Here is a 26,984-nt window from a genome sequence, read left to right as displayed (position 1 = left end):
ATCAAAAAGGGTATGTGTCAAAGAGATTTCACAAATAAGACCAGTGTAAGCAAATAATGAAGGATAGAATTAAAAGGGAGAGTATGATCCTGCGGGGGAAGCAGGACACACAGCAGACTCAAAGGATGGCAAACGCCCAAAACAGCACTCCTGCCTCAGAATCAACCCTTGGGGCATTCGGATCTGGCTAAAAGGCCCATGAGAGTCTCACAGGCATGGAAAGCCATGACACGGTGGCAAAAAACAATCTAAATGAAAGATCCTGGTGAACAAGACCCCAGCAGAAGGAACAGGCCATCAAAGAGGGAGGCGCCTTTCTCCGAAGGGAGGAAGGAACTCCACTGTGATATGGCCTTGACTAAACAAGTTCAGAGTTGGTGAACTCAAGGGGCTTCCATAGCCTAGACAGCTCATGGCAAGAGCCTCAGGTGATTGCTGACGTCATAAATAAGAGTGCCAATTGTTAAATCAACAACGGGAGTCACTGGGTACAGGCTCCCCACTTAGGATCTCTGTCCTTAATGTGTTTTACTGTGAAATTTAAACACAACACTACTAGTCAAACAGTACCCTATGCCTTGTGCAGTTGTGTGAGTGCAGCCTGTTGAAATCCTTGCTTAGTATATACTAAGTTGATCTTCAGTATATGAAGGCAATTGAAAATGAAACTCGATAAAGGGTGGGATGGGAGAGGGAGAGGGGAGGGCCGCGGGAGGGAGGAAGCTTGGGGGAGGGGAAGCCACAACAATACAAAAGTTGCACTTTGTAAATTCACATTTATTAAATAAAAAAAAAGTGAAAAAAAATAAAGTCTATTTTGTCTGATATTAAAATAGCTACGCCGGCTCTTTTTTGGTTTCTGTTGGCATGGAATATCTTTTTCCAACCTTTCACTTTTTTTTTTTTTTTGACAGAGTTAGTGAGAGAGAGAGAGAGCGAAAGGTCTTCCTTCCGTTGGTTCACTCCCAAAATGGCCGCTACGGCTGGCATGCTGTGCTGATCTGAAGCCAGGAGCCAGGTGCTTCCTCCTGGTCTCCCATGCAGGTGTAGGGCCCAAGTATTTGGGCCATCCTCCACTGCCTTCCTGGGCCACAGCAGAAAGCTGGACTGGAAGAGGAGCAACAAGGACAAAATCTGGTGCCCCAACCAGGACCAGAACCTGAGATGCCGGCACCACAGGCGGAGGACTAGCCAAGGGGGCTATGGCACCAGCCCCAACCTTTCACTTTCAGTCTGCATGCACATTTGTTGGCAATTGTGTTTCTTGTAAGCAGCAAATATATGGGTTTATTTTTCAATCCATTCAGCCAGTGGCTTTTAACTGGAGAGTTGAGGCCATTTAAACTCAATTTGATATTGATAAATAGTGACTTTGCCCTGCCATTTTTCCAAAGATATTCCTAATATATACTTTGAACTTCCTGTGATCTTTTACTGAGAGATTTTCTTCCTTTACCCTCTTTTATATTGATGACAGTGTTTCTGTTTGTCTGTGTGTAACAAATCTTTAAGCATCTTTTGCAGGGCTGGATTTGTGGTGACAAATTCTTTTAAATTCTGTTTGCTATGAAAGGTCTTTATTTCACCTTCATTCACAAATGAGAGCTTTCCAGGATATAATATTCTGGGATGGCAGTTTTTTCTCTCTCAATACTTGGGGATATATCATGCCATTCCCTCCCAGTCCATAGGGTTTCTGATGAAAAGTCTGCTGTGAGTCTAATTGGAGATCCTCTGAGAGTAATCTGGCAATTTTCTCTTGCACATTTTAGAAACATTTCTTTATGTTTCACTGTGGTGAGTTTGATTACAATGTGTCGTGGAGAGGCTCTTTTCTGGTCATGTCTATTGAAAGTTCTGTGTGCATCTTGTACTTGGATGTCTCTTTCTCCAAACCCGGGAAGTTTTCTGCTACTATCTCACTACAAAAGCTTTCTTCTCTTTTCTCTCTCTCCATGCCTCCAGGAAATCCTAGAAACTGAATGTTGTGTTTTTTTAAATAATATCCTGTAGATTCCCAACAATATCTTTTAGATTTCTAATTTCCTCTTCTTGTCTTTGGTTTGACTGTATACTTTCCTGTGCTCTGTCTTCTAAGTCCGATATTCTCTCTTCTATCTCACTGATTCTGTTTTTTTTTTTTAGGCTCTAAACTGCATTTTTATTTGTTCTATTGAATTCTCCATTTTGATTTATCTTCAATATCTCAATTTCATGTTCTATTGAATTCTTCATTTCATTTTGATTCCTCCTTAAGATTTCATTTTCATGAGAGAGATTTTCTTTCATGTCCTGCATGGATTTCAGTAGTTGTGTATTTGCTTTTGATTATTTCTATATATTCTTATCATCAATTTTTTGAGTTCCATTTCTTGCTTTCTTCTATCTCATTGTCTTCATAATCTTGTATTGAAGTGTCATGTTTTTTTTTGGGAGCATCATGTTGTCTTTCTTATTTTTGTTTCTTGGATTGTTGTGTTTGTTGTTTAGCATTTGTGGAGATACTCGTTGGCTTCTTCTTCTTTTTTTTTTCTGCTGTAGCGGCTTTTATGATTGTACTCTGACTCTGTAGATAAGTGGACTGACTGCTTTCAGTGAATCTCTAGAGGCTTGTGGTATGGCCAAAAAGCTTTGTTCAGTTCTTTAGGGTTAAGGGAGTGCCTAAGGTGACACACCCAGGTTTGGCATGGTAAATCTTTTCTCTCTCTCTCTCTCTCTTTTTTTTTTTAGTCAGAAGGGAAGTAATTCCTCGATGGTGATCAGTGCCTGTAAGTGTAAATGCTAGCCGCAGTGGGTATAATATTTGTCTGCTCTGTCCCAAGGATCACACAAAGCATCTGTGCTGCAGTCCTCAGTGTAAGTTCAGATTCCCCTGCAATGTCTCTCACTGAGTAGTGAGGACTGCCTAAGCTTGTGACATCTCCCACTGAGACTGCTCAAAGTCTCAGCCACACTGTGTGTTCTCCTGGACACCCTCAGTTTTTTTTTTCCACAGTCCCGGTTCAGAAGCTCCACACAGTCACTACATCTTAGCCTCCTATTATTACTCTCCTACTCTCCAACAGAGTCCGGTTTCTCTGCTTGGCTGATTGCCTGGTGCAGACACGAGCTGGTGCAACTGTTACGTATGTCCAAAATGGCATCTGCTCTATTGGCTTGGACACCTTTGTAAGGTGACTGGAGAGAGAGAATCCTATCCCTATCGTCCCTTTTATTTTTTCTCTCCTCTAGTTAGGCTGGTATACTTTCTCCCACAGGGCTTCAAGCCTCGTTCCCTCTATGCTCTTCCTGCTGCTTTTCTGCCAGTGTCTTGGGCTACTGCAGTCTTGTCTCACCTCACTCTTCTGACTGGTGCACAGGCTCTCGGCTGCTGAAATCCTGAGCCATGGGCACCCACGCCTTCCATATAGGTCCACCGTGTCCCACTAATTATGCAAGAGTTTCCTGTGCCATTTTTTCCCTAACTCTTCCCTGAGACTACACTATCTCCACTTTTATTAAACTATCTTCTCCTGGACTAGATCAGTAAGCTCCTCCCTATTCCGCCATCTTGGAACCCCATACTCCTGTTTTCAAACATTTCATTTCTTCAACTTACATCACTACATATCCAAGAGAAAAACATGTTCATAAAAAGACTTGCATACATGTCCATAAAGGCTTTGCTCAAAAAGCCTCAATTTGTAAACATTTTAAATATATAGTCAAGCCGGTGCCATGGCTCACTAAGCTAATACTCTGCCTGTGGTGCCGGCACCCCAGGTTCTAGTCCCGGTTGGGGCGCTGTTTCTGTCTCGGGTGCTCCTCTTCCAGTGCAACTCTCTGCTGTGGCCCGGGAAGGCAGTGGAGGATGGTCCAAGTGCTTGGGCCCTGCACCCGCATGGGAGACCAGGAGGAAGCACCTGGCTCCTGGCTTCGGATTGCCGCCAGCCATAGCGGCCATTTGAGGGGTGAACCAACGGAAGGAAGACCTTTCTCTCTGTCTCTCCCTCATACTGTCTAACTCTACCTTTCAAAAAAAAAAATCCAGTCAGTAACAAAAAGTCTCTAAACAGAGAAAAGTTCAGAACCAGATAGCTTTTTTGTCAAATTATACCAAACTGTTATAGAAAAGAGTGAATTCTTCCCAGATTTAATCCATAAGGCCAGCATTATCTTGATTCTGAAACTAGACAATGATAATCCAAAAATTGAACTTTGGAAATTTATATTTATTAAATAAAAGTTAAAAAAATCACTAGGTCAATCACCTTAAAAAAATAAGGAAATACAAGTGGCCAACAAATACATGAATAAATGCTAACAAAACCACAATCAGATACCATCTCACTGCAGTTAGATCAGACTCTAACAAAAAGAAAAAAAAGTAACAAATTTTTCTCAGAGAAAAAGGAACCCCCATAAATGATGGCTGAAATGCATATTAGTACAGCTATTATGGAGAGCATTATGAAGGTTCCTCAGAAAACTAAAAATACATCAAACTGTATGACCTAGCTATCCCATTTCTATACATGCAAAGGAAATGAAATCAGCATTTCAAAGAGACAACTGCACATTCATGTTCACTGCAGCACTATTCACAATAGCTTTAATATGGAATCAAACTAGGTGTCTACTTAAAGATGAATGGATACAGAAAAAGAAAAAAATCAAATTCAGAAATTACAGCAAAATGATGGAATTAGAATCATTATTTTAAATAAGCCTTAAATAGAAAGACAAATACCAAATCTTTGGTATGTGAAGTTTAAAAGTTAGCATCTGAACTTAGAACAGTAAATTGTGAATGGCTGGTGGAAATGGGTATAAATGGAGGTTGGACAGCAGGCACCAAAACACTGTTACACGGAGGTATTAAGTACTAGTGTTCACATTGGTGTGACTATAGTCAACAAATATATATCATATAAAGAACTTGAATTGAAGAGCTGGTAGGCTCCAAACACACAGAAAAGAAAATCGAAATGCTAACTGGCTGATTTGATCAATTTATGCTACATACTTGCATTGAAATATACTGTACCTCATGAAAAAGCACAAGTAATATACATTAATTTAATAAAATGTATGTAATGCCAGAAAACCAGATTTATAATTCTGGCATATTTGCACAAGGGAACACTGCTTAGTAATAAGAAGAAGCGGGGGTCAGCGCTGTGGCTTAGTGGGTAAAGCAACTGCCTGCAGTACTGGCATCCCATATGAGTGCCAGTTCAAGTCCTGGCTGCTTCACTTCCAATTCAGCTATCTGCTCTGGTGGATTGAGAAGGCCATGCCAAGGTGGCCACTGGCAAGCAAGTGTCAGTTACTCAGGAACGGCTTTGAAACCCACCTGGCAATGGAGCCTGCCTGACAACAGGCTGTGATTGGTTGGGGCATAGACTGCCCCTTGACCAGATTGGCTGGTCTTGGCTATATAAGATGTAGTTCCAACTGTAATAAATGAGTCTGCAGGCTGCTCGCCTCAAGCCTGCTTTCACCCGACTCCCGGGGTCTGTGTGGTGACTCCACGCCTCTTGCCCCTACCATGCTGCTCCTCTCAGAAACGAATCCACTGCAACATTGAGATGAGAAATCAACGGCAACAATCTGCTATGGCTTGGGAAAGCAGTGGAAGATGGCCCAAGTCCTTGGGTCCCTGCACCCATTTGGTAGACCCAGAAGAGGTTCCTAGCTCCTAGCTCCTGGCTTTGGATCAGTGCAGCTCCAGCCATTGCGGCCATCTGGGGACTGAACCAGTGGATGGAAGACCTCTTCTCTCTCTCTTGGCCTCTGCCCTCTGTAACTCTGCCTTACAAATAAATAAATATTTACACTCCTTGACTTGATACTGTTTTCTCCAGTTGTTTTTCTAACTTCAGTCACTGGATACCATCTTCATAATTTTTGCCATTTTTTCTCTGGGCAAACTGGCGTCTGATTCCAAGGGAAGGCCAAAGTCACAAGAGACTCTAATCTGGCCAGGGTGGTGGCAGCTACAGCTCCTCTTCTGTCTCCTCAGTGCGGGAAATATGTAGAACCAAGGTGAGACCAGCCGAGAAGACAAATCACTGCTTATTCTTCCTCCTCCTCTTCCTTCTCCCACATACAAGCACTTACAAACATCCAATCAGGGGCCCGAGCCACGTGTGTGTGTAGGGGGGAGTTTTGGGGAAGGGCATCACCACCGCCCAGGAACCAATCTTCCTGTGGGAGGAGGCGTCCTTCCCCATGGTTTGGTGGTATTGGTGAGTCAGTACCACTGGAGTAGGGGAGAGGGTGGGGAGGGGAACGAGCCCTGTGTGACTCTCCCACGGAGGCTCTTGACATGAGCTACTTAGACTATGGAAGTCTTTTGAATCCACAAACTCTTGTCAGTATTTAGACAAGGCATAAGCAAAATAGAAGTTCTCTCCATTCTTCATATAAAAGTACCTCCTTTGATGACCACTTCTTTCCACTGGGTCTCCCCACTGAAGTCCTTCATGTAGGATATTTTTTTTGGCACAGTGTCTTGGCTTTCCATGCCTGAAATGCTCTCATGGGCTTTTCAGCCAGACCAGCTGCCTTAGGAGCTGATTCTGAGGTCAGAGTGCTACTTAAGGTGATTGTCATTCTATGTGTCTGCTTGTGGACTGCTTCCCATATTGAAACATTCTCTCCTTTTAAGTCCTTGAGAATGAATTTTATCATTAACTAAGGAAGCACTTAAGAAAACAAGCAATGGAATTAGATACTTCCTCAACAGTCAAGACAAGGGCTGTTCAAGTCATTGCTTCTCAAAGTATCAATTTTAATTCTACAGATTGCCTTTTAGGTGCTCTATCAGTTATCAAAGATCAGGGAGAATATATAGTTTTTGACTCTTTGGGACTGGCTTATTTCACTAAGTATGATGTTTTCCAGATTCATGCATTTTGTTGCAAATGACCAGATTGAATTTTTTTTTCACTGCTGTGTAGTATTCCATGGTGTACATATCCCATAATTTCTTTATCCAGTTTTCAGTTGACAGGCATTTAGGTTGATTCCGTGTCTTAGCTATTGTGAATTGAGCTATAATAAACATGGGGGTGCAGATAATGCTTTTATATGCTAATTTCATTTCTCTTGGGTAAATTCCCAGGAGTGGGATGGCTGGGTCATATAGTAAGGCTATATTCAGATTTCTGAGGTATCTCCATACTGCTTTCCATAGTGGCTTTACCAGTATACATTTCCACCAATAGTGGATTAGGGTACCTTTTTCCCCACATCCTCACCAGCATTTGTTGTTTGTTGATTTCTGCATGAAAGCCATTCTAATGGGGGTGAGGTGAAACCTCATTGTGGTTTTGAATTTCATTTCCCTGAAAGGTAGTGATCCTGAGCATTTTCTCATGTGTCTGTTCTCCATTTGGATTTCTTCTTTTGAAAAATGTCTGTTTAAGTCTTTGCCCATTTGTTTTGTTGTTGTGGAGTTTCTTGATCTCTTTATATATTCTGATTATTAATCCTTTATCAGTTGTATAGTTTACAAATAATTTCTCCCATTCTGTCGGTTGCCTATTCGCTTTCCTGAGTGTTTCTTTTGCAGTACAGAAGCTTCTTAATTTGATGTAATCTCATTTTTAATTTTGGTTTTAGTTGCCTGTGCCTCTGGGGCTGTTAACATTTTGAAGTGGAAAAATTATCCAGCATTTTAACCACAATATTTTTTCAAAAGCAATTTAAAAACCTATCCTCTTTTTGGCTTTTAAGAACTGATATATTAGACACAACCAGTAGGAAGGAGCTAAGACAAAGCTAAGCACAGATTCCACTTCTTGCAAAGTGACATACTGGTACTGCAAGCTGTTGTTTTAGAAATAATTAGGCCAATTAAGCCTGACAACATGATTTCACAAAGAGTGCTGTACAAACACTATCTGCAATGAGAATTTGCACTGAAGCAAAGGAATGTTACATACAAACAGACATAATTCTGGAGTGATATCCATAAATTGTTTGCCCTTGGAAGAGATACAATGAAGTAAGATGATAATAAGGGAGGAAGGCATATGAAGAAGCTGGTTCCACCACCCCTCCATGAAGAGATTTCATACATGGGGAAAGTCTGTTACTTGATACACAGCAGGAGAAAACCAGTCAAAAAGTTTCAAGTTTCTATTTTAAAGAAAGATTTTTACCCCACAAAGCTTATAAATTTGAACAGAACTCAGTTGAAGGCAAAATAGACCATGAAGAGTTTGGTCTTTTATTTTGAAATTAATCAAATATAGTTGATTATATAGAGGCTCAAATTAAGTCCAATTGTAAACCAAGTTCACTTCACGCCTGAGTCAAGTAGAATAACAGATAATGCAGAGGGGCTGGTGCCATGGCGCACTAGGTTAATCCTCCGCCTGTGGTGCCAGCATCCCATATGGGTGCCAGTTCTAGTCCCGGTTGCTCCTTTTCCAGTCCAGCTCTCTGCTGTGGCCTTGGAAGGCAGTAGAGGATGGCCCAAGTGCTTGTGCCCCTGCACCCACATGGGAGTCCAGGAGGAAGCACCTGGCTCCTGGCTTCAGATCAGCGTAGCTCCAGCTGTTGGAGCCATTTGGGGCGTGAATCAATGGAAGAAAGACCTTTCTTTCTGTCTCTCTTTCTCTCGCACTGTCTGTAACTCTACCTGTCAAATAAATAAAAAAAAATCTAAAAAAAACCAGATATGCAGAAAAATCTCCATACAGTTTTTATGGTGAAGCTATAATAATATAATGATTGACAGTATTTAATTTGGGAAGACAATATTGGGTTAAAACTAAAAGAGGGTAGATTTTTAAAAAATACTTCTCAGAAATATACTTCTTTAAGAAATTCACAAAACTTACCATGGGTTTTTAAAATTTTTATTTATTTTAATTTTACTGGAAAGAATAGAGAGATGGCAATAGAGTTCCATCTGTTGGTTCATTCCCCAAATGCCCACAACAGTTAGGGCTGGACCAGGCTGAAGTCAGGAAGCCAAAATTCAATTGGGGTCTCCCACATGGAGACAGGGATGGGATGGCAGGGATCCCAAGTTCTTGGACCATCATCTGTTGCCTTCCCAGGGTGGGAATTAGCATGGACTGGAAGTGGAGGAAGGACTCAAACCCAGCCACTCCAATACAGGGTCAGGCATACCAAGTGGCGCCTTAATCACTGTGCCAAACATACATCTTTGATAATTTTAAAAATAGTATTATTTCTAATTGTCCCTAAGTAAAGGACTATATGCCCAAAGTCCATGTTTCTTTCCTTTATACTATTTCTTCTTATTACTTAACAAAAATCAAGAGGAAATGGATGGCTTCTAAAAGGCAGATCCTCTGGCTAAGAACACTAAAAGTAATACCATGCCTGCTTCGATGTGATTTATAGATCTACAGTGGAGAAGTAAAGGGTGAGATCTCAGCTTCTCAGAAAAAATGCTTTTCTTCATTGAAGCAATTTGCATCACTAGTCAGCCAAACTACAATATCTGGTGGGCAAATATTAGACACCGAAGACTATTTTATACCCAAGACACATGAGAAATTATATTGTTAGCTATTTTTAAAATATATAATAAGGCTGGTTAATTCTGTAGAAAAAAGGAATATGTACTACTAGACTTTCATATTAGAATAAAAGGCTCCAAATTCAGCTGTTTCAGAAATCCCCGAGGAAACTTGTTAAAACCTGATCTAAGGTTTAGACCATACCCTATCCATACCTTACATAAAAATCTCTGCATTAAAAAATTCCCTATTGTAGAATAGGGACTAGAATAGGTGACTCTGTGTCCATACAGCATGAGAAGTGCTGAAAATCATTAACATCCCTGATTTCCATTACTCACGTGTAAACCTTAAGAACAAAGTCCTTTTCTTCTTTTAGTTCTGTGAGTGACTGTAGGACATCCAAGATGCTTAGGACTGCACAGCCATATGGTCGCCTGTAGTGCAGGTGAGCAGGGCCCTTCTTTGAATCGTTCAGGAGCATCCGGCCTTGGGCACAGTAGAGAATACCAATAAGAGTGAGAACTCCATGCTCCTCTCCAGAGCTTCCTGATTGTCATCCAAGGATGCCAGAGCTAGAGGCACCTAAGAGATCATCTACGATGGAAGACTCAAGGGTTGAATGGAGTTATCTAAGGATATTTACATGGAGGAACAACAAACAGGCCTCTGCTCATCGGCTCTTCCCCTGCACCACATGCCATCAATCATTCTTTTCAATTATCTGTAAACCAACACCAAAATACTATTTTTAACTACATGAAAATAAAAAGCAATTTTCAAGAATTTCAAGAATTAGAAGAACCAGCATGCTGAATAGATTTAAAAATATCAGGCACATTAAGAATGCAAAAGTTGGTATTGTTAGTGCCAGATATAAATTATTTATGGACAGATAAGGAAGATGCTGTGTTCTTCCATCCAGACTCTACCAGTAAAGGCACTCCTGAACCAGTGTGGGAATGAGAACAGGCTAAGGGAGTAGATGGGTGATTACTTTTTCTGCTTACCAAGGTTCTACCCACAGTAGCAGGAGGATTTGAAAATACAAGAACCTCAACAAATGCTTTACTAAGTATAGAAAAAGTTGTTTTGTTAGCTAGGGATAAAAAAATATTCTCTGACAAAAACATACATGATATGCTAGAACCTAAATCTATGAAGGAAGAATTGGTTAGTCACAGTCCTAGAAGTTATATCATAAACTTGAAATAAGGTTGAACAAGCCAATTGAAGAACAGCAAAAACCACTTTTTTTCATTCTGTTAGGATAGAAGTGAGATGCCATCCATCTTCTGGAGTGGTGACAGTAACTCTAATCTTGTGAGAAAGAGTATAGAAATATAATTTTAGACATCAAATATAACAAAGGGTATTTACCACCTGTCAAACTGGCACTCCTGGCAACCTGCTATATCTTTCTGGAAGAAGACAGGCACAGAGGAAAGTCATTGTGATGGAGAGATTACCAGAAATCAGCGTACTTGAAACATAAAGAGTGGGTCCAAAACCAAGTAGGGAACAGAAAATTTCAGGTGAGAAAAATGCATTCATTTATATCAAACCCAGCCACCACAGCTAACACAGCTTAAAGACAGAGCTCCAGTACAAACTGGACTCTAATCTGGAGATCAGAAATAGTAGGTAAGGGCTGAGGGAACACAAAACTCATGCATAGCAGACATGTATCCCAAGTTAGAGTAGTCTTTGTCATATGAATGGATAAGGTGTACAGTACCTATTCGGATCACATGGGCAACTATATACAAATCTCTCTTCAGATCTTTGCTGCTCAGATCCTAAGAAAAGAAGAAAAAATAAGTAAGTTTAGGCAAGGAATACACAGAATATTAAAAGTGCACTTTGAACTTTACAGTGATCTGCTTCAGTGTATGTTATAGATAGAGGAAGAGATTACAGTATATAAAAGTTTAGTGTATATTAGACTCCTGAAGCAAAAGCTTATATACCTTATATGTCATGGGAAGATTAATTTATTGACAGTATTTTTGCAGCTCTCATTTAGACCACCTAACCAATCAAAATCTATAACATTTCTTACATTAAAAATATTTATAATATTGCCTTCACTAACATCATATAAAAACATTCTGTACCAAAAAAAGTCCTGTTCACTCCAGAAAAAACAGGAAACACCAAAAGAGCTCATTAATGAATTTCTCTAATATTCCACACTGATTATATGATATTAAAATAAAACAGTTTGGCAGTGAAACTTCAATAATTTGATCTACATTTCTAAATTTAGGTATTTATCATTTGTATCAAATTATAAAACTGAAAATGATTTTACTGGACATTTTTAAAGGCTTTAACTAAATGAATACATCTAATCCAGAATTAGAAACTTTTCAAAGAGGTAATGAAAATCATTCTTATATTTAAGTATTTATGTTTAGAATACACTTTCAAATGAATGTGTATTAATACTTCATTTAATTTTATTTTCTTTCTACTTTTCTTCTTTTTATTGGTCCCCAATGCTTGTCTCTTGAATAAAGCAGGAAAAAGCATAATTAAGTGGCAGTCATGATTTGAAATGAGCTTTGAGATCCACAGTCCCTAAGGTTCTTAATTTTTTATGCCCTGTTGCAGTTAGCACTAGGATGAGGCAAGCAAGGTGCAAACTTTATGACAGCACTCATTCTCAGGACACTGTGTTTTGTTTGCCTCATCCTAGTCCCAGCCTTGCCCTGTTGAATGGTTTGCATATGAAAGCAAAGGAGACGTTAAAAAGTAATGTGCAAGGGTGAAGCTGAAGATTTTAGATGGTTATAGTATTTCACCAAATTCTTAATATGCTTATAATCAATACGCTGCAAAATAATTTAACACAAATTGGTATCTTTGAATTGTCAAGATATATTTTTATAAGAAAATTGCCTCTGATATTGAAAAAGGATGTTTCTGGTTCTATTTCACTAATTTCTTGAATTTAAAATGAAATTCTCAAAATAGCATAATATTTTGACAGTTACTAAGATGTGTACTAAATAACAAATTGAAAAACAGGGTACCACTTTTAGTCCCTTTTGAGATTGAAATATGTCTATTATTGATGGGCACAAAAATGTTTGACAAATTTCAAACCGAAATGGCTTTTTCTACACAGCCTAGATTGTGTTAATCCATACTCTAACATATCTAGACAATTCAATCCAGTTACTAAAGATGACTAGACACTAATCAGATGGGCTGACAAAATAAGGAATTTCTTCTTTGACTCAAGCTCAGTGAATAAAAGGAAAGGACCCAATTGCTGGTGTTTTTCATGTGGCTGGGTAGGGGTTCCTTTTGACCATAGTATACATGGTATCCAGAATACTCACTAGTATTTATCTGAGGTCAATAAAATTAAGATAATTAGTGCAAGAAAATATTTTCAGCAAAATTATTATCTGATTTCCATGTAATTTCAATACAAAAATATTTTATTAAATCAAAGTACATAAACACTGTTCTCATAGGGTTATTAAATGTACACTACTTAAGAATAAGCACCAAGTATAGCTATCCATGTTCAAATACTCATAAAACATATTAAAACCAAGATAGGAAGAGGAGTAATACATCCACCATTCATCTAGTGAGCAAGGTTTGAGTGTGACTGCCCGGCAGGAATTAGATTTGCTCACTGGACTAAACTCTCCAGTCCTACATAACGAGGAAGCTGGTCACCAACTGCATGGTGGTGGAGAGGTGAGTGAGGGCAGCAATTCAGGGCCGAGCATCTTAGATTTACTTACTAATATTCCAAATCAAAGATGGAAAAGTTAATTTATTTCCCTGGGTCTGGGCTTTTCTTTTCTATAGAGAGAAAGGGATTTACAAATATAAAACAAAGCCAATTTATTCATGTTTAAGCTTTGGATGGGAAGAAATATTTTAATAAATGATGTTATCACATAATAAGTTCAATTCTAAACTCTAAGACATCGTCAGAATGTGGAACAGCGTAAATAAAGGAATAAAATGCAAAGCCAACTAATTCAGTGAAAACAGCAGAAGTTCATTCTCTGTCTTTGTAACCCAATTATAATAGCAAATAGGCATGTATTCACTTATTTCTGTAACAAATCATTATTGAGACCTTAGTATTTGCCAAGCATTGTGTTCAAGGTACTGGATATCTAGTAATGAGAAAATACATTCTTTTTTAATTTTTTATTATTATTTAATAAATGTGAATTTACAAAGTGCAACTTTTGTATTGTTGTGGCTTCCCCCCCCCCAAGCTTCCTCCCTCCCGCGGCCCTCCCCTCTCCCTCTCCCTCTCCCATCCCGCCCTTCATCGAGTTTCATTTTCAATTACCTTCATATACAGAAGATCAACTTAGTATATACTAAGCAAGGATTTCAACAGGCTGCACTCACACAACTGCACAAGGTATAGGGTATTGTTCGACTAGTAGTGTTGTTTTTAAATTTCATAGTAAAACACATTAAGGACAGAGATCCTAAGTGGGGAGCCTGTACCCAGTGACTCCCGTTGTTGATTTAACAATTGGCACTCTTATTTATGGTGTCAGCAATCACCCGAGGCTCTTGCCATGAGCTGTCTAGGCTAATGGAAGCCCCTTGAGTTCACCAACTCTGAACTTGTTTAGTCAAGGCCATATCACAGTGGAGGTTCCTTTCTCCCTTCGGAGACTTTTCATGCCTGTGAGACTCTCATGGGCCTTTTAGCCAGATCCGAATGCCCCAAGGGTTGATTCTGAGGCCGGAGGAGAAAATACACACATTCTTACACATATGTAAACACAGTCATTGTTAATCATGAAAGTCGGCAAAATCCTCATTGTACTGGACCTTCATGTAAGTGTGAAACAAATCCTTCTTAGATAAAATTCTTCTTTCATGGGAAACCCTAAAATCTAAAAAAATAATTAAAAAATTGGCTTCACAGGGAATAGGGTTGTGCCATGGATTATGTGAGTTTAATATGACTCTGAAACCTCCTAAATAATACTGCAAACTACTCAGTTGGTACAGTTCTCTTTTCCTGATGCTCAGAAAGGATAACAGGCTGCATTGACCACAGTTATGGCTGCATTTTCTTGCAGCTACTTAGAGACCTTGTAGGATACATTTTAATCTGGAGAACTCCTTTAACTCTTAGAAGGTACTCAGTCTTCATATGATGAGAAAATAGGTCCCACCTAAAGTATTACATATAGTTTAAAGAAAACATGAAAATCCTGAATCATATCATCTTGTTCAGATGTGTGCTTTGTAAAAATTCCTCAAATCTCACTGGGACTTTTATAGAACTCCAGGCTGTACTGCAGAGGGAACTCTGGAAGCAGCGCATTGGCAGAACGAACATGTTCCAGAACAAGAGCACACCAAGAATGCTATGTGTGTCTTTGATTTATAATCTTGGAGCTATAACTTTGGCCTCTGGCTCATATAGATAATTAAAATCCTAAATGAAAATTTTGATTTACTGTATTATATTAAAATACCATCATAATTAAGTTCATTTTTCAAGAAACAAGGACTGTGCTCATCATATTCAAGGACTCAAGAACAGCACACACACATAGTTCTGCTCAAGAAACTGAAAGAACAAGGCATCAACAGTTTCTATTGCTGCTTTACCAGATGATATCAAAGAATCAGGATCAAGGAAAACCTCCTACAGTTACTGAGACATTCTATACTAGACAAATATCATTTCTTTCTCATTTATTTCAGAAAGGAGGACTCAAAGAACCACTTCAGTGTTCACGTGTTCTCACGTCAGAAGTTGTTACCCAACAGTCTAACTTAAATCCCAACTACAACTTGGATTGTTTCCTTTTTTTTTTTTTTTTTTTTTTACAGGCAGAGTGGACAGTGAGAGAGAGACAGAGAGAAAGGTCTTCCTTTTGCCGTTGGTTCACCCTCCAATGGCCGCTGCGGTTGGCGTGCTGCGGCCGGGGCACTGCGCTGATCCGATGGCAGGAGCCAGGTGCTTCTCCTGGTCTCCCCTGGGGTGCAGGGCCCAAGCACTTGGGCCATCCTCCACTGCACTCCCTGGCCACAGCAGAGAGCTGGCCTGGAAGAGGGGCAACCGGGACAGGATCGGTGCCCCGACCGGGACTAGAACCCGGTGTGCCGGCGCCACAAGGCAGAGGATTAGCCTAGTGAGCCGCGGCGCCGGCCTCCATTGTTCTTTTCTGATTAGACAGTACTGATCTTTCCAGACTAAACCAATACAATGCCCTTAATCAACTACTCCTTCTTCTTGTATTATCTCTTAAGCCTTGAATTCCGAGCTCAGAGATGGACAAAACATTATTTTAACTTAACTAGATTTATATATCTTTCTGTACATCTAGAGCATTTCCAATAAAAGCTATCTCTGTGAAAGTAATGTCTGATTCTGCAGTAACATTATGTAATGTTTTGAAATGCAAAATTGTAGTAAATTAATTAAAAAGCCAACTGAACAAATGCAGTTTTATTTTTCAGAGAAAATAACATATCAGATCTCCAGGTAAGTATTATTTGCCTTTAAGTGGCACACTTTATGCTTTAAGAAACATTACTGTCAATCATCAATTACATACTACATATGACAGTCTCTGACTGTCTACATGGCAATGTCAGACTATCACACTTCCCTGCGCTCAGTGAGTTTTATTGTATCTCAGTTATCACTGAAACACACCAAAGAATCTATGCTAGTCAAAACTGGTTAAACTTGTGACACACTGGGGAGGGAAAAGGGTGAGAAGGTCTGGAAAAAGTTGATTGACAACTACTAGGTTACAGCTACATGGGAATAAAAAGTTCTGGGATTCTATTGGACAGTAAGGTGACTATAGATCATGTCAATGTACTATTATTTATAAAAAAGATAGGATTTTAGAGGTTTTTACTAAAAAGAAACATTAAATGGTTGAAAAGGATAAATATACCCTGATTGAACATTACACAATGTACACATGTTCCAAAAAAACACATTGTATCCAATCAATACAATTTTTAATTCTATTAAAATTTTTTAATGAAAAATAAAAAATTTAAATAAATAAAACTGTGATACAGTCCTGGTTTCTTCGTCATCAAATAAATAAAGCTGAATTTGTTTTATTTTAAAGATTCTTTTTATTTATTTGAAAGACAGAGTTAGAGATAGGTAGAGAAACAGAGAGCAGAGAGAGAGAGAGAGAGAGAGAGAGAGAGAGAGAGAAGTCTTCCATTGGCTGGTTCACTCCCCAGATGGCGGCAATGGTTACAGCTGAGCTGATATAAAGCCAGGAGCCAGGAGCTTCCTCCAGGTCTCCCATGCAGGTACAGGGGATCAAGGACTTGGGTCAACTTCTACTGCCTTCCCAGGCCACAGCAGGGAGCTGGATCAGAAATGGAGCTGCTGGGAATTAAACCGGCACCCAAATGGGATACCAGCACTGCAGGTGGCAGCTTTGCCCCCTACACCACAGCGCGGGCCCTGCCAAATCGGTTTTAAATTGGCAACAAATATCAAAATCAGCTTGGAAAATACATGAGGCAACATGGCATTACGAAGTTCTACTCTTTTCATTAAGTAGATCACCAAGTCTTCTCCGAACTGATGAGGCCCTGAACAACAGGATGGTTACTCAGAAAAAACTCAAGTTCAGATCATAGCAGAAAAAACCCATCTGTTGGGTTGCTGTTTAAAAGAAAACTATTTAGTTTACTTTTCTGTCTATGGACTTACTGAGAGTGCTAGGTTGTAATCTGTTGGATGCCTTCAAAGAACCTACACTTATACATCAGAGAAAGTCCCAGTGGCCTTGAATAAGAATTTTAAGAAAGATGTTTGTCAGATTTTGACTATTATATTAAATAAACTTATAAAATCTGTATCAGTAAAAGCTACTTGATTATATTTCTTTAATAAGAAAATTATTTAAAAACTGTAACTAATTTCAGTTTTCTATAAATGTTTTATTAAAACCTAATAGAAACATAAATCAAGTACTATTCTCCCCAGTGTGTGAGGAAATAATAAATGTTCATTTCTAGGGTAACCATATCAACATAGCAGGCCTCTAGTTAGAGTCAATAGCAAAGAATGGAAAGCGAATTTGTACATACTGTAAAAAGGGCACACATTCGTTCTATCTTCTCTGGGTTCCTTGGCCCACCATTCTTGTTCAGTCTCACCAGAAAACGCTCACTGAAATGTAGAAGAGACAGAAATGTAAGGAATTGTATGCTTCAGAAAAAATAAAAAGGGTTTTTAAAGAGAAACCCTAAACACTTATAGCACCTTGCAATGATAGGCAAGGCCAAAAACACATGGCAAGACACTTAAGTTTTATGCCAAGCAACATAAAATGAACACTTCAAACTGCAGGATAGGTGCTGCTGTTTACTTGACGGTTGTGGCTGTGTCTTACCTCTTGGAAGATGTGTGCTGCTCCCTGAAGGCTGCAATGAGGACTATGTCTTGTATTTTTCCCAAATACTCACAAATTCCCTGGGATAATGTTAAACCTTATATAAACAAGCATTTATACATAGTCTCTGATGTGAGCAAACTATCATAAAAATATTCATCATACTAGACCCAAAAGAATCAACATTACCCAATTTACATCTTCCAATATGACTCTTGAAAATAATTTTGGGGCTAAGAAAACAATGTTACAGTGACTTATCTAAAAATTTTGAGAAAAACTCAAAGAGAAATATTATGGCTAACATAGCTATCAGAATTCAACAGGGCCACTAAATATTTTATCCCTCAAATAATATAGGTAATTCTTGAAGGAAATTATTGGATTTAATAACCCCAGAAACAGTGTTTGCAACATTTGGAGAAATGTTTCCTTGTTCCTACTTCCTTCCTATTCCTACCCAGACTCTTATTCCCATCTCTTCATCCTAAGGTTTTTGTTATCAATCCTAACAGAAAAACTGAGCTAAGAGACAAAATATGTGATTCTTAAAAACTCACTTTCCTTATGCCCTAAGATGTACACTCAATGAATACATGGGATATCAGAAAAAGGACTGATTAAAATATTATATGAGAATTGTAAGATACAATAAAAAACTGCACTATTTGGTTAGTTTGATCTGTATTTATTTGTTCTGTTAGTCAACAGTTATTAAATTCTGTGTGACAAATGACAATGCAAATATGAACAAGATATATGAGTATACAAGGTACTTTTTCTTCATGCAACTTAAGATCCACAGAAATTAATCTCAAAAGATCTGGATCACACATAAACTTGAGATTCTTCAGCCTTGAGACTAAATGGGAATAAGCAAAGAATATGTACTGAGTGAAAAGTAGTACTTTAGTCAGAGACCTCAGGGACACTGATATTTAAGAAACAGACAAAAGAACTAGCAAGGTAGATACACAGGGATAAAGAAAAAAAAGAAGAAAACTAAAGATTATGAAATACTGCTTTAGTGAAGGGAAGACAGTTATAAGAGAGAGATGGGTCAACAAAGTCCAAGGCCATTCAGATTCACATGAGATAAGAACAAAATTATTGTGTCCGCCAGACATCAGTACAGAGATCACTGGTGACTCTTAAAAGATCATTTTAGTGTAATGCAAGAGAAAGATGACAGTGTGAGGTATGAACTGAAGAAGTTACTTTAGACCACTCTTTTAAGAAGATTATTAAGGAAAGGCTGAATCTTAGATGGCTGAATAGAAAAAGACATGCTGATTTTGATCATGGGAAGATAAAAGAAGAAAAGAAGAAGTGCATTCCCAGGCAAGATTGGAGAGTTTTCAGTAGAAATTCTACAGAAAGAAGAGACAAGCCATGGAGCAGCATGGACAGTACAAACATAGCAATGAGTGCGATAACTCCTGTGACTCTATACACCGTATTAACTGCCCCATAACTGAGAAAACATGCTATTTTTCTTTGTGAGATTGCTTTATTTCACTAAGCATAATGGTTTCCAATTGCATCCATTTTGTTGAAAAGGGCAGAAGGTTCAGTCTTTTTTATGGATGAGCAGTATTCCAAAGTGTATATATCACATTTTCTTTATCTAGTCATCACTTGATTGGACATCTGGGTTGATTCCATATCTTAGCTATTGTGAATTGAGCTGTAATAAACATAGGGGTACAAATAACTACTCCATGTGCTGATTTCATTTCCCAGGAGTGAGAGGTCTGGGTCATATGGTAGATCAATTTTCAGATCTCTGGGGAATCTCCACACTGTCTTCCATATTGGTTACACTAGTGGACATTCCCATCAACAGCGTATTAGGGTACCTTTTCCTCCACATCCTCATCAGTATTTATTGTTTTTTTATTTTTGGGTGATAGCCAAAAATCTTGGGTGAAGTGAAACCTCATTGTGATTCTGATTTGCATTTCCCTGATGGCTAGTGATCCTAAGCATTTTTTTCATGTGTCTGTTGGCCATTTGAATTTTATATTTTGAAAAATGTCTGTTCATGACCTTTGTCCAATTCTTAACAAGATAGTTTGTTTTGTTGTTGATGAGTTTCTTGAGCTCTTTCCTGGACATTAATCCCTTCTCAGTTGCCTAGCTTTTAAATAGTTTCTCCCATTCTGTCCACTGACTCATCATTTTGTTTGGTGTTTCCTTTGCAGTGCAGAAGCTTCACAGCTTGGATGCAATCCCATTTGTCTGTTTGCTTTCATTATCTGTGCTCCTGCAGTCTTTTCCAAAGAAGTATTTGCATATGCCAGTGTCTCACAGAGCTTCCCTGAAATTTTCCTCTAGTAGTTTGATGGTATCAGGTAGTAGTTTTAGATCCTTGATCCATTTTGATTGACTTTTGTAATAAGGTGTAAGGTGAGGGTCTCGTTTTGAACTTCTGCATGTGTACATCCAATTTTACCAGCACCATTTGTTGAAGACACTGTTCTTTCCACAGCGATTTATATTAGTTTGTTTCTGAAAGATTAGCTGTAGATGAGTGGATTAATTTATAGGGTTTTTATTCTGTTCCATTGGCCTACATGTTATTTATTTATTTTTTTATCAGTAACAGGATGACTTGATAATAACTGCCCTGTAGTATTTCTTGAAATCTGGTATTGTGATGCCTATAGTTTTGTTTTTGTTATATAAGTACTGAGTACTTCTTTCTTATACTCCTTCTTTTTAGAACTTGAATTATCTTCTTTGTTTACTTTCTCTTAAATATAAAAATAAGCTTTCTAAGGGCAATGACATTTGCTCACTGGTTTATCTTTAGTAGTTTCAAGAGTCTCACCTATAATATGTGATCAATAAACGTTGAATGAATGAAGGTGAAAATTTCTGTCAAGAACTGCTGTGTGACACGTGGAAGCTTGCTGATGAGTTCACTATAAACTGGATGGACACCGCCACTAACACACTATGTAAAAACATCCATGGGCCCAAAAGGAGAAAACAAGATGGTCAGTACAAATAAACCTTCTAACTTTGTGTCTAAGTACTGAAAAGCATCAAGTATATTGTGACCAATGTTCTTCCAGCTGCTCACTCAAGTTTTGTTTGTTTCTTCTTGGGTATCCAGCAAGACTACACTTCATAGCTGCCATCCCCTCATCCCTTAGTCCCCAAAGTTGAATGTGGCCTGATGACTTGAGTTTTAGATACTGAAATGTGAATGAATGGAAGTGATATGAATAACTTCTAAGCTTAGCCTGTATATATTTATTTGATGTGTTTTCCTCTTCTGAATACTAGTACAGATGATCCACTGTACAAACTTGAGGTCATGTATTCATATCAACGATCAAGTATAAACCAGGCTTGGTCTCTGAATGACTATGGATAAGAACTACCTTACTAACCGCAAATTCACCAACACAGGGCTATAATGCAAACAAGAAATATATTTCTATTGTGTTTGAGTCATTATTTTTTTCTGTTCGTTACAGTAGTTGATAGATCCTAAATAATATGTTTACCATGAATGCAACAGTCACACAATGAACTGTTAACTTGTTAATAATCTTCATGGATTATATGAATGCAAGAGTAGTTTTAGGAAGTTTCTATCTTTTCAGGAGAATTCATTATTACTTCTGCACTCTTCAGAAGGTCATGTAACTGTTCTTAGTATCAGATTACCATCCTCTGAATCATTCAAGAGTAAACAACTAGGGGCCGGCACTGTGACACAGTGGGTAAAATCACTGCCTACAGTGCCAGCATCCCATATGGGCGCTGGTTGAAAACCCGGCTGCTCCACTTCCAATGCAACTCTCTGCTGTGTCCTGGGAAAGCAGTGGAAGATGGCCCAAGTCCTTGGGTCCCTACACCCGCGTGGGAGATCAGGGAGAAGCTCCTGGCTCCTGGCTTTGGATCAGCATAGCTCTGGCCATTGTGGCCAATTGGGGAGTGAACCAATGGATGGAAGACCTCTCTCTCTCTCTGTCTCTGTCTCTCCTCTCTGTGTAACTCTGACTTTCAAATAAATAAATAAAACTTTAAAAAGTAAACAGCTTGGGCTGACATTGTGTAGCAAGTTAAGCCACTGCCCATGTCACTGGCATCTCATATGGGCACTGGTTTGTATCCTAGATGCTCCACTTCCAATCCAGCTCCCTGCTAATGCGCCTGGGAAAGCAGCAGAGGATGGTCCAAGTGCCTGGATCCCGGCCATCCATGTGTGATACCCAGAAGCTCCTGATTTCTAGATTCAGCTAGGCCCAGCCTTGGTTGTTTCAGCAATTTGCGGAATGAACCAGCTGATGGAAGATTGATCTCTCCACCTCTCTGTCTCTTCCTCTCTGTTTTTCAAATCGATCAATCAATCTTTAAAAAGAATGGAATGCCATTTGGAGCTGCTCACAGAGAGGGGTACTATTTGGAGGGGTTACACAATCTCTGAACCAAAAATAAAAGGGTAGATGAAGCAAATTTCTTAGGTAAACCAGGTTGTTGGCCCTATGAGACCCAAAGAACTTCATCTCTCTTTCTCCTCAGTAACAGAAGGAGGCCCCAAAGGTTAATTTTCACATTGTCCACCTGAGCTTCACATTTTCTGGAGCCTTTCATGCTTCTAGTTTCTGGATTTCTTGATAATTTGTGAAGCTGAAAATGACTGTTTTTCATTTCACAGGCTTTAATCATACACCTAATTATTTCTTGTTTTCGTAGCATCTCCAATGAGTGTGATAAATAAATGCTATTTTCTGTTAACATTTAAATTATTTGAAGACAAATAAATATCTAATTTTCTCATGAATTGGCAAAAGCTGTTTTGCAAGGACTCCAATAATGTTGACAAATATTCTATTAAACAGTTAGATAGGTTTCTCCCCTACAGGATTTTTGAGAGACCTAAAATGTTAGTATGTGTTTTAACCATCAAATGGGACAAGTGATACTTGGCCCAACAACCTTATTATGTAAAACAACTGGGTCTTCAGGAACTGTTTGATAAATGCTGATTTAGTGCATTTGCCAGCTACAGCTATAGCAACAACGCATATTCCCCAAAGAGGTAAAAGAAACTGTAGTCAAAGAGCCAAATAAATTTACTAATGAGAATTTACAAACATGTCTCTACATGAGAGCAACAGGACACCCTCTTAAGTAATATGAGTAAGAAACTCTCCAAAGTCATTCTCTAATCTATTTCAAGAGAAAGGATGTTAATACTACTTTTCCGAAGACATGTTGTAAGTGAACTGCTCCGTATTTAGTTGACTTTATAAGGATGGACTATAGACAAATGGCATATGAAGTTATACTAATTTTATATTACTGAGCATGTTCTTACAAATGAATTCCATAATTTGAATTTGTGACAAGTCTAATGGTATCTTAATTTTAAGATTACTTGCTTTCACAGGAGTTGTATTCCTGGGTAGCACTGCATTTCACACACTTCTCTATGGGTGGTGTCCCCCTCAGTAAATGATGACTGCCAATGAGGTGCCAGCCTGTGAGGTACTAAGGCAGAGGTAGTCTCATTCTTCAGAAAGGATACTTCTTATCCTGTTTTGGGAATACCTTATACTGTTTTGGGGCCGGCGCCGTGGATCAACAGGCTAATCCTCCACCTTGCGGCGCTGGCACACCGGGTTCTAGTCCTGGTTGGGGCGCTGGATTCTGTCCCGGTTGCCCCTCTTCCAGGCCAGCCCTCTGCTATGGCCCAGGAGTGCAGTGGAGGATGGCCCAAGTGCTTGGGCCCTGCACCCAATGGGAGACCAGGATAAGCACCTGGCTCCTGCCTTCGGATCAGCGCAGCGCACCGGCCATGGTGGCAATTGGAGGGTGAACCAACGGCAAAAAGGAAGACCTTTCTCTCTGTCTCTCTCACTGTCCACTCTGCCTGTCCAAAAAAAAAAAGCCTCTGTTTTGGAAATATAAACAGTGTTCTCAAATAAATTCAGAAGAATTTACAACTCTTTCAATTTAATCTTTATGCTTCTCATTTGTTTCTCTGTGGAGATAGATGCCATCTCTCTCATGATAATCTTCCAGGTCTTGAAAATAAGCAAGTAGCCTCAAGGCTGTACTACACTGTACAACTCAACAGACTAAGACATCTCTAATATTCCCTCACAGGTTGACTTTTCACTTTAGATCATTTGGCTTTGTTTTTCAAGTTCTTCAAGTTTTCCTACTTCATTTAAAGCGCAAAGGGGTTTCATAAAGTTAAACTAGGGTCCAGTGCTGTGGTGTCTAAATTCATTTTTGAAATTTTGTTTGTTATACAAGTTTCATGTACTTCATATATACAGATTTAGGAACACAGTGATATTTCTCATCCTACCCTCCTTCCTGCCCTTACTCTAAACCCTTCTTCCTCCTCCCTCTTCCATTCCCACTCTTAATTTTTACAAAGGTCTACTTTTAGTTTACTTAATGATTGTAAGGTTAACCCTACATTAAGTAAAAGAATTCAACAAAGGGTATGATGAAGAAAAAACACTCTTCCTCAACAGAAGAGGAAAGGGCTGTAAACAATTATTGAATATCAAAACATGCATTTCACTCTACTACATTACATTTCAGGTACTCTATTAGTTATCTCAGATCAGAGGAGACCATATGGTATTTGTCTTTTGGGGACTGGCTTATTTCACTAAGTATAATGGAGTCCAGTTGCATTGATTTTGTTGCAAAAAACAGGATTTTTTTTAAATATAGCTGAGCAGTACTCCATAGTGTATATACACCATAATTTCTTTACCCAGTCATCAGCTGATAGACACCTGGGTTGACTGCACATCTTTGCTTCTGTGAATTGAGCTGCAATGAACATGGGGTACACATCACCCTTTCATAAGCTGATTTCATTTCCTTTAGGTAAATTCCCAGGAGTGGGATGGTTAAGATCATATGGTAGGTCTATATTCAGATTTCTGAGGTATCTCCATACTGTCTTCCACAGTGGCTGCACCAGTTTACATTCCCACCAACAGTGGATTAGGGTACCATTTCTCCCATATCCCCACCAACATTTGTTGTATGCTGATTTTTCTATGAGCCATTCTAACGGGTTTGGTGAAACCTCATTGTGGTTTTGATTTACATTTCCTTGATGGCTAGTGATCCTGAGCATTTTTTCAAGTGTCTGTTGGCCATCTGAATTTCTTCTCTTGAAAAATACCTGTTCAAGTCCTTTGCCCATTTCTTAACTGGATTGTTTGTTTTGTTGTTGTTGAATTTCTTGAGCTCTTTATAGATTCGGGGTGTTAACCCTTTATCAGTTACATTCTGTTGGTTGCCTCTTCACTTTGTTGAGTGTTTCTTTTGCAGTGTAGAAGCTTCTCAGCTTGATGTAATCCCCTTTGTCAATTTGGGTTTTGATTACCTGTCCTTTGGGGTCTTTGCCAAGAAGTTTTTGCCTGTACCAATGTCTTGCAGAGTTTCCGCAAAGTTCTCTAGAATTTGATGGTATCAGGTCATCAGCTTTCCTCTGCTTTTCAACAAAAAGTTACACTGTTCATCAACATATGAAAAATTAAAAACCAGAATTATTTTGGTTGAGTCAGACATGGGTAACTGGGGGATGATGGCGGGATGCAGGAATCATATTTACTTACCACCTTCTGTTCCTTAGATACTTCAGTGTACAATTCAAAGGTTCTTTCTAGACTTCCTCCCTCCCTTTTGCTCTCTCAACAAATATTCATTAACTTCTATCACTTTTCAGAAACTGAGACATATCTGAGGTTACAGAACTATGACTACAAAAACAAAAATTGCAACACAATGTAAAAACTCTAATTGCACAGTAAGGGGCAAACTATTGTGACAAGGGTAGGCTCCCTAAAGGAGGTACTGGAATAGTTCTTAAAATATTGCTAGGCTTTGCCATTTTTTAAAGGGTATTTAGGGATGAGGTGAATGAGATTCCAGAAGAGAGAATGCCAAGTGATTCATGATTCATATCTAGCTTGTCTCAAGAAAGAAGTTTTGAGCATGAATTTAGAGGACATTGGACAGTTCAGTAACTGTCAGCCTTGCCATGCAACACAGTGTGCACTTAATGAGGATTCTTCAAACTTAGTTATCATCAAGAACACCTGGCAGCTTAAACTGTAGATATCCCAGATACTCTTGATCAAAATCTCTAAAACACAGGTAGGACTCTGGAGGGTATCTGCATTTTTACAATGCAGCTAAATTGGTGTTAGGCTTATTAACAAGTTTGAAAAATCCAAGTGTGTGCCTCAAGAGAGGTCCTGAAGCTTGAATCCAAGAAGGAGCAAGATCTTTTTACAAGTACCACTTGGTCTGCAGTGTAGAAGTAAGGTTGGAAACATATTCCAACCAGGCAAGCCATGATACAGTTTTGGAAAAGGCATGGAAAGATATGGGTTATATTTAGGACACACATCTGACCATACTTAGCAGTTGATGGCAGTTTCAGATGCGGAAGATATAAAGTTCAGGAAGGTATGCTAAATCTGAGGTCTCTGAGGGACAGGTAGGTAAATGGAAAACAAGCCCTGGAAATCTAAGGTTGAAGCTCAGAGAAATGATGTCGATGGGAGATAGAGCTCTTACACTTCTCAGCTTGCCATAACAGCAACAGCAGCCTCATAATGAACATCTTTTGTGTATCAGTAATTGTTTCAAAAAAATTTTTTTAGCAAGCTGCATGTAATCCTCACAATAGATATTTCATCTTTGAAGAAACTGCAAGTCAGAGAGGTAAAATTCTTGGCTTGAGAAAGTAAAAGAATCGTGAACTTAAAATCAAAATGTTGGATCAATTTGACTTCAAAGCCCATTCTTATGAAATAAAAATTGGGGGAGAAAGTGTTGGAGGGGAAGATGGGTTCCATGGACAAATACACCTGGGAAATTCTGTAAACCAAACCTTGTGCCAGAGACATACAGGGAGTATCTGTGTAGCACAGTTTCCTAGAGGAGCTGCATAAAGGTAACCTCAGGATCCCTACTGCCCACATGGAGAGTCCAACTAGTAAGTCTAGGTCAAGCTCCCATCCTACCTTTCTGGCAGAACCTAGTCTGTTTAAGGTTCATTGTATCTTGCAAAGAAGACTGGGAGCAGACAGGGGTAATG

The 26,984-nt window shown here is 38.9% G+C and overlaps 1 protein-coding gene across 1 annotated transcript in view; it reads right to left on the bottom strand.

Moving 5' to 3' along the window:
- DOCK3 (dedicator of cytokinesis 3) overlaps window positions 1-26,984 on the bottom strand; it is a 455,873-nt gene that overhangs the window by 166,277 nt on the left and 262,612 nt on the right. The window contains exons 10-12 of the mRNA XM_062199955.1: window positions 17,577-17,658; window positions 11,224-11,284; window positions 9,827-9,974 (exon numbers count right to left, since the gene is read on the bottom strand). Coding sequence (XP_062055939.1) covers window positions 9,827-9,974; window positions 11,224-11,284; window positions 17,577-17,658 — 291 coding nt within the window. The remainder of the gene's footprint in view (window positions 1-9,826; window positions 9,975-11,223; window positions 11,285-17,576; window positions 17,659-26,984) is intronic.

Source organism: Lepus europaeus, chromosome 9, assembly GCF_033115175.1.
Source record: "Lepus europaeus isolate LE1 chromosome 9, mLepTim1.pri, whole genome shotgun sequence".
In the NCBI taxonomy this organism is placed as follows: Eukaryota; Metazoa; Chordata; class Mammalia; order Lagomorpha; family Leporidae; genus Lepus; species Lepus europaeus.
This window is presented reverse-complemented; position numbering and strand designations above follow the sequence as displayed.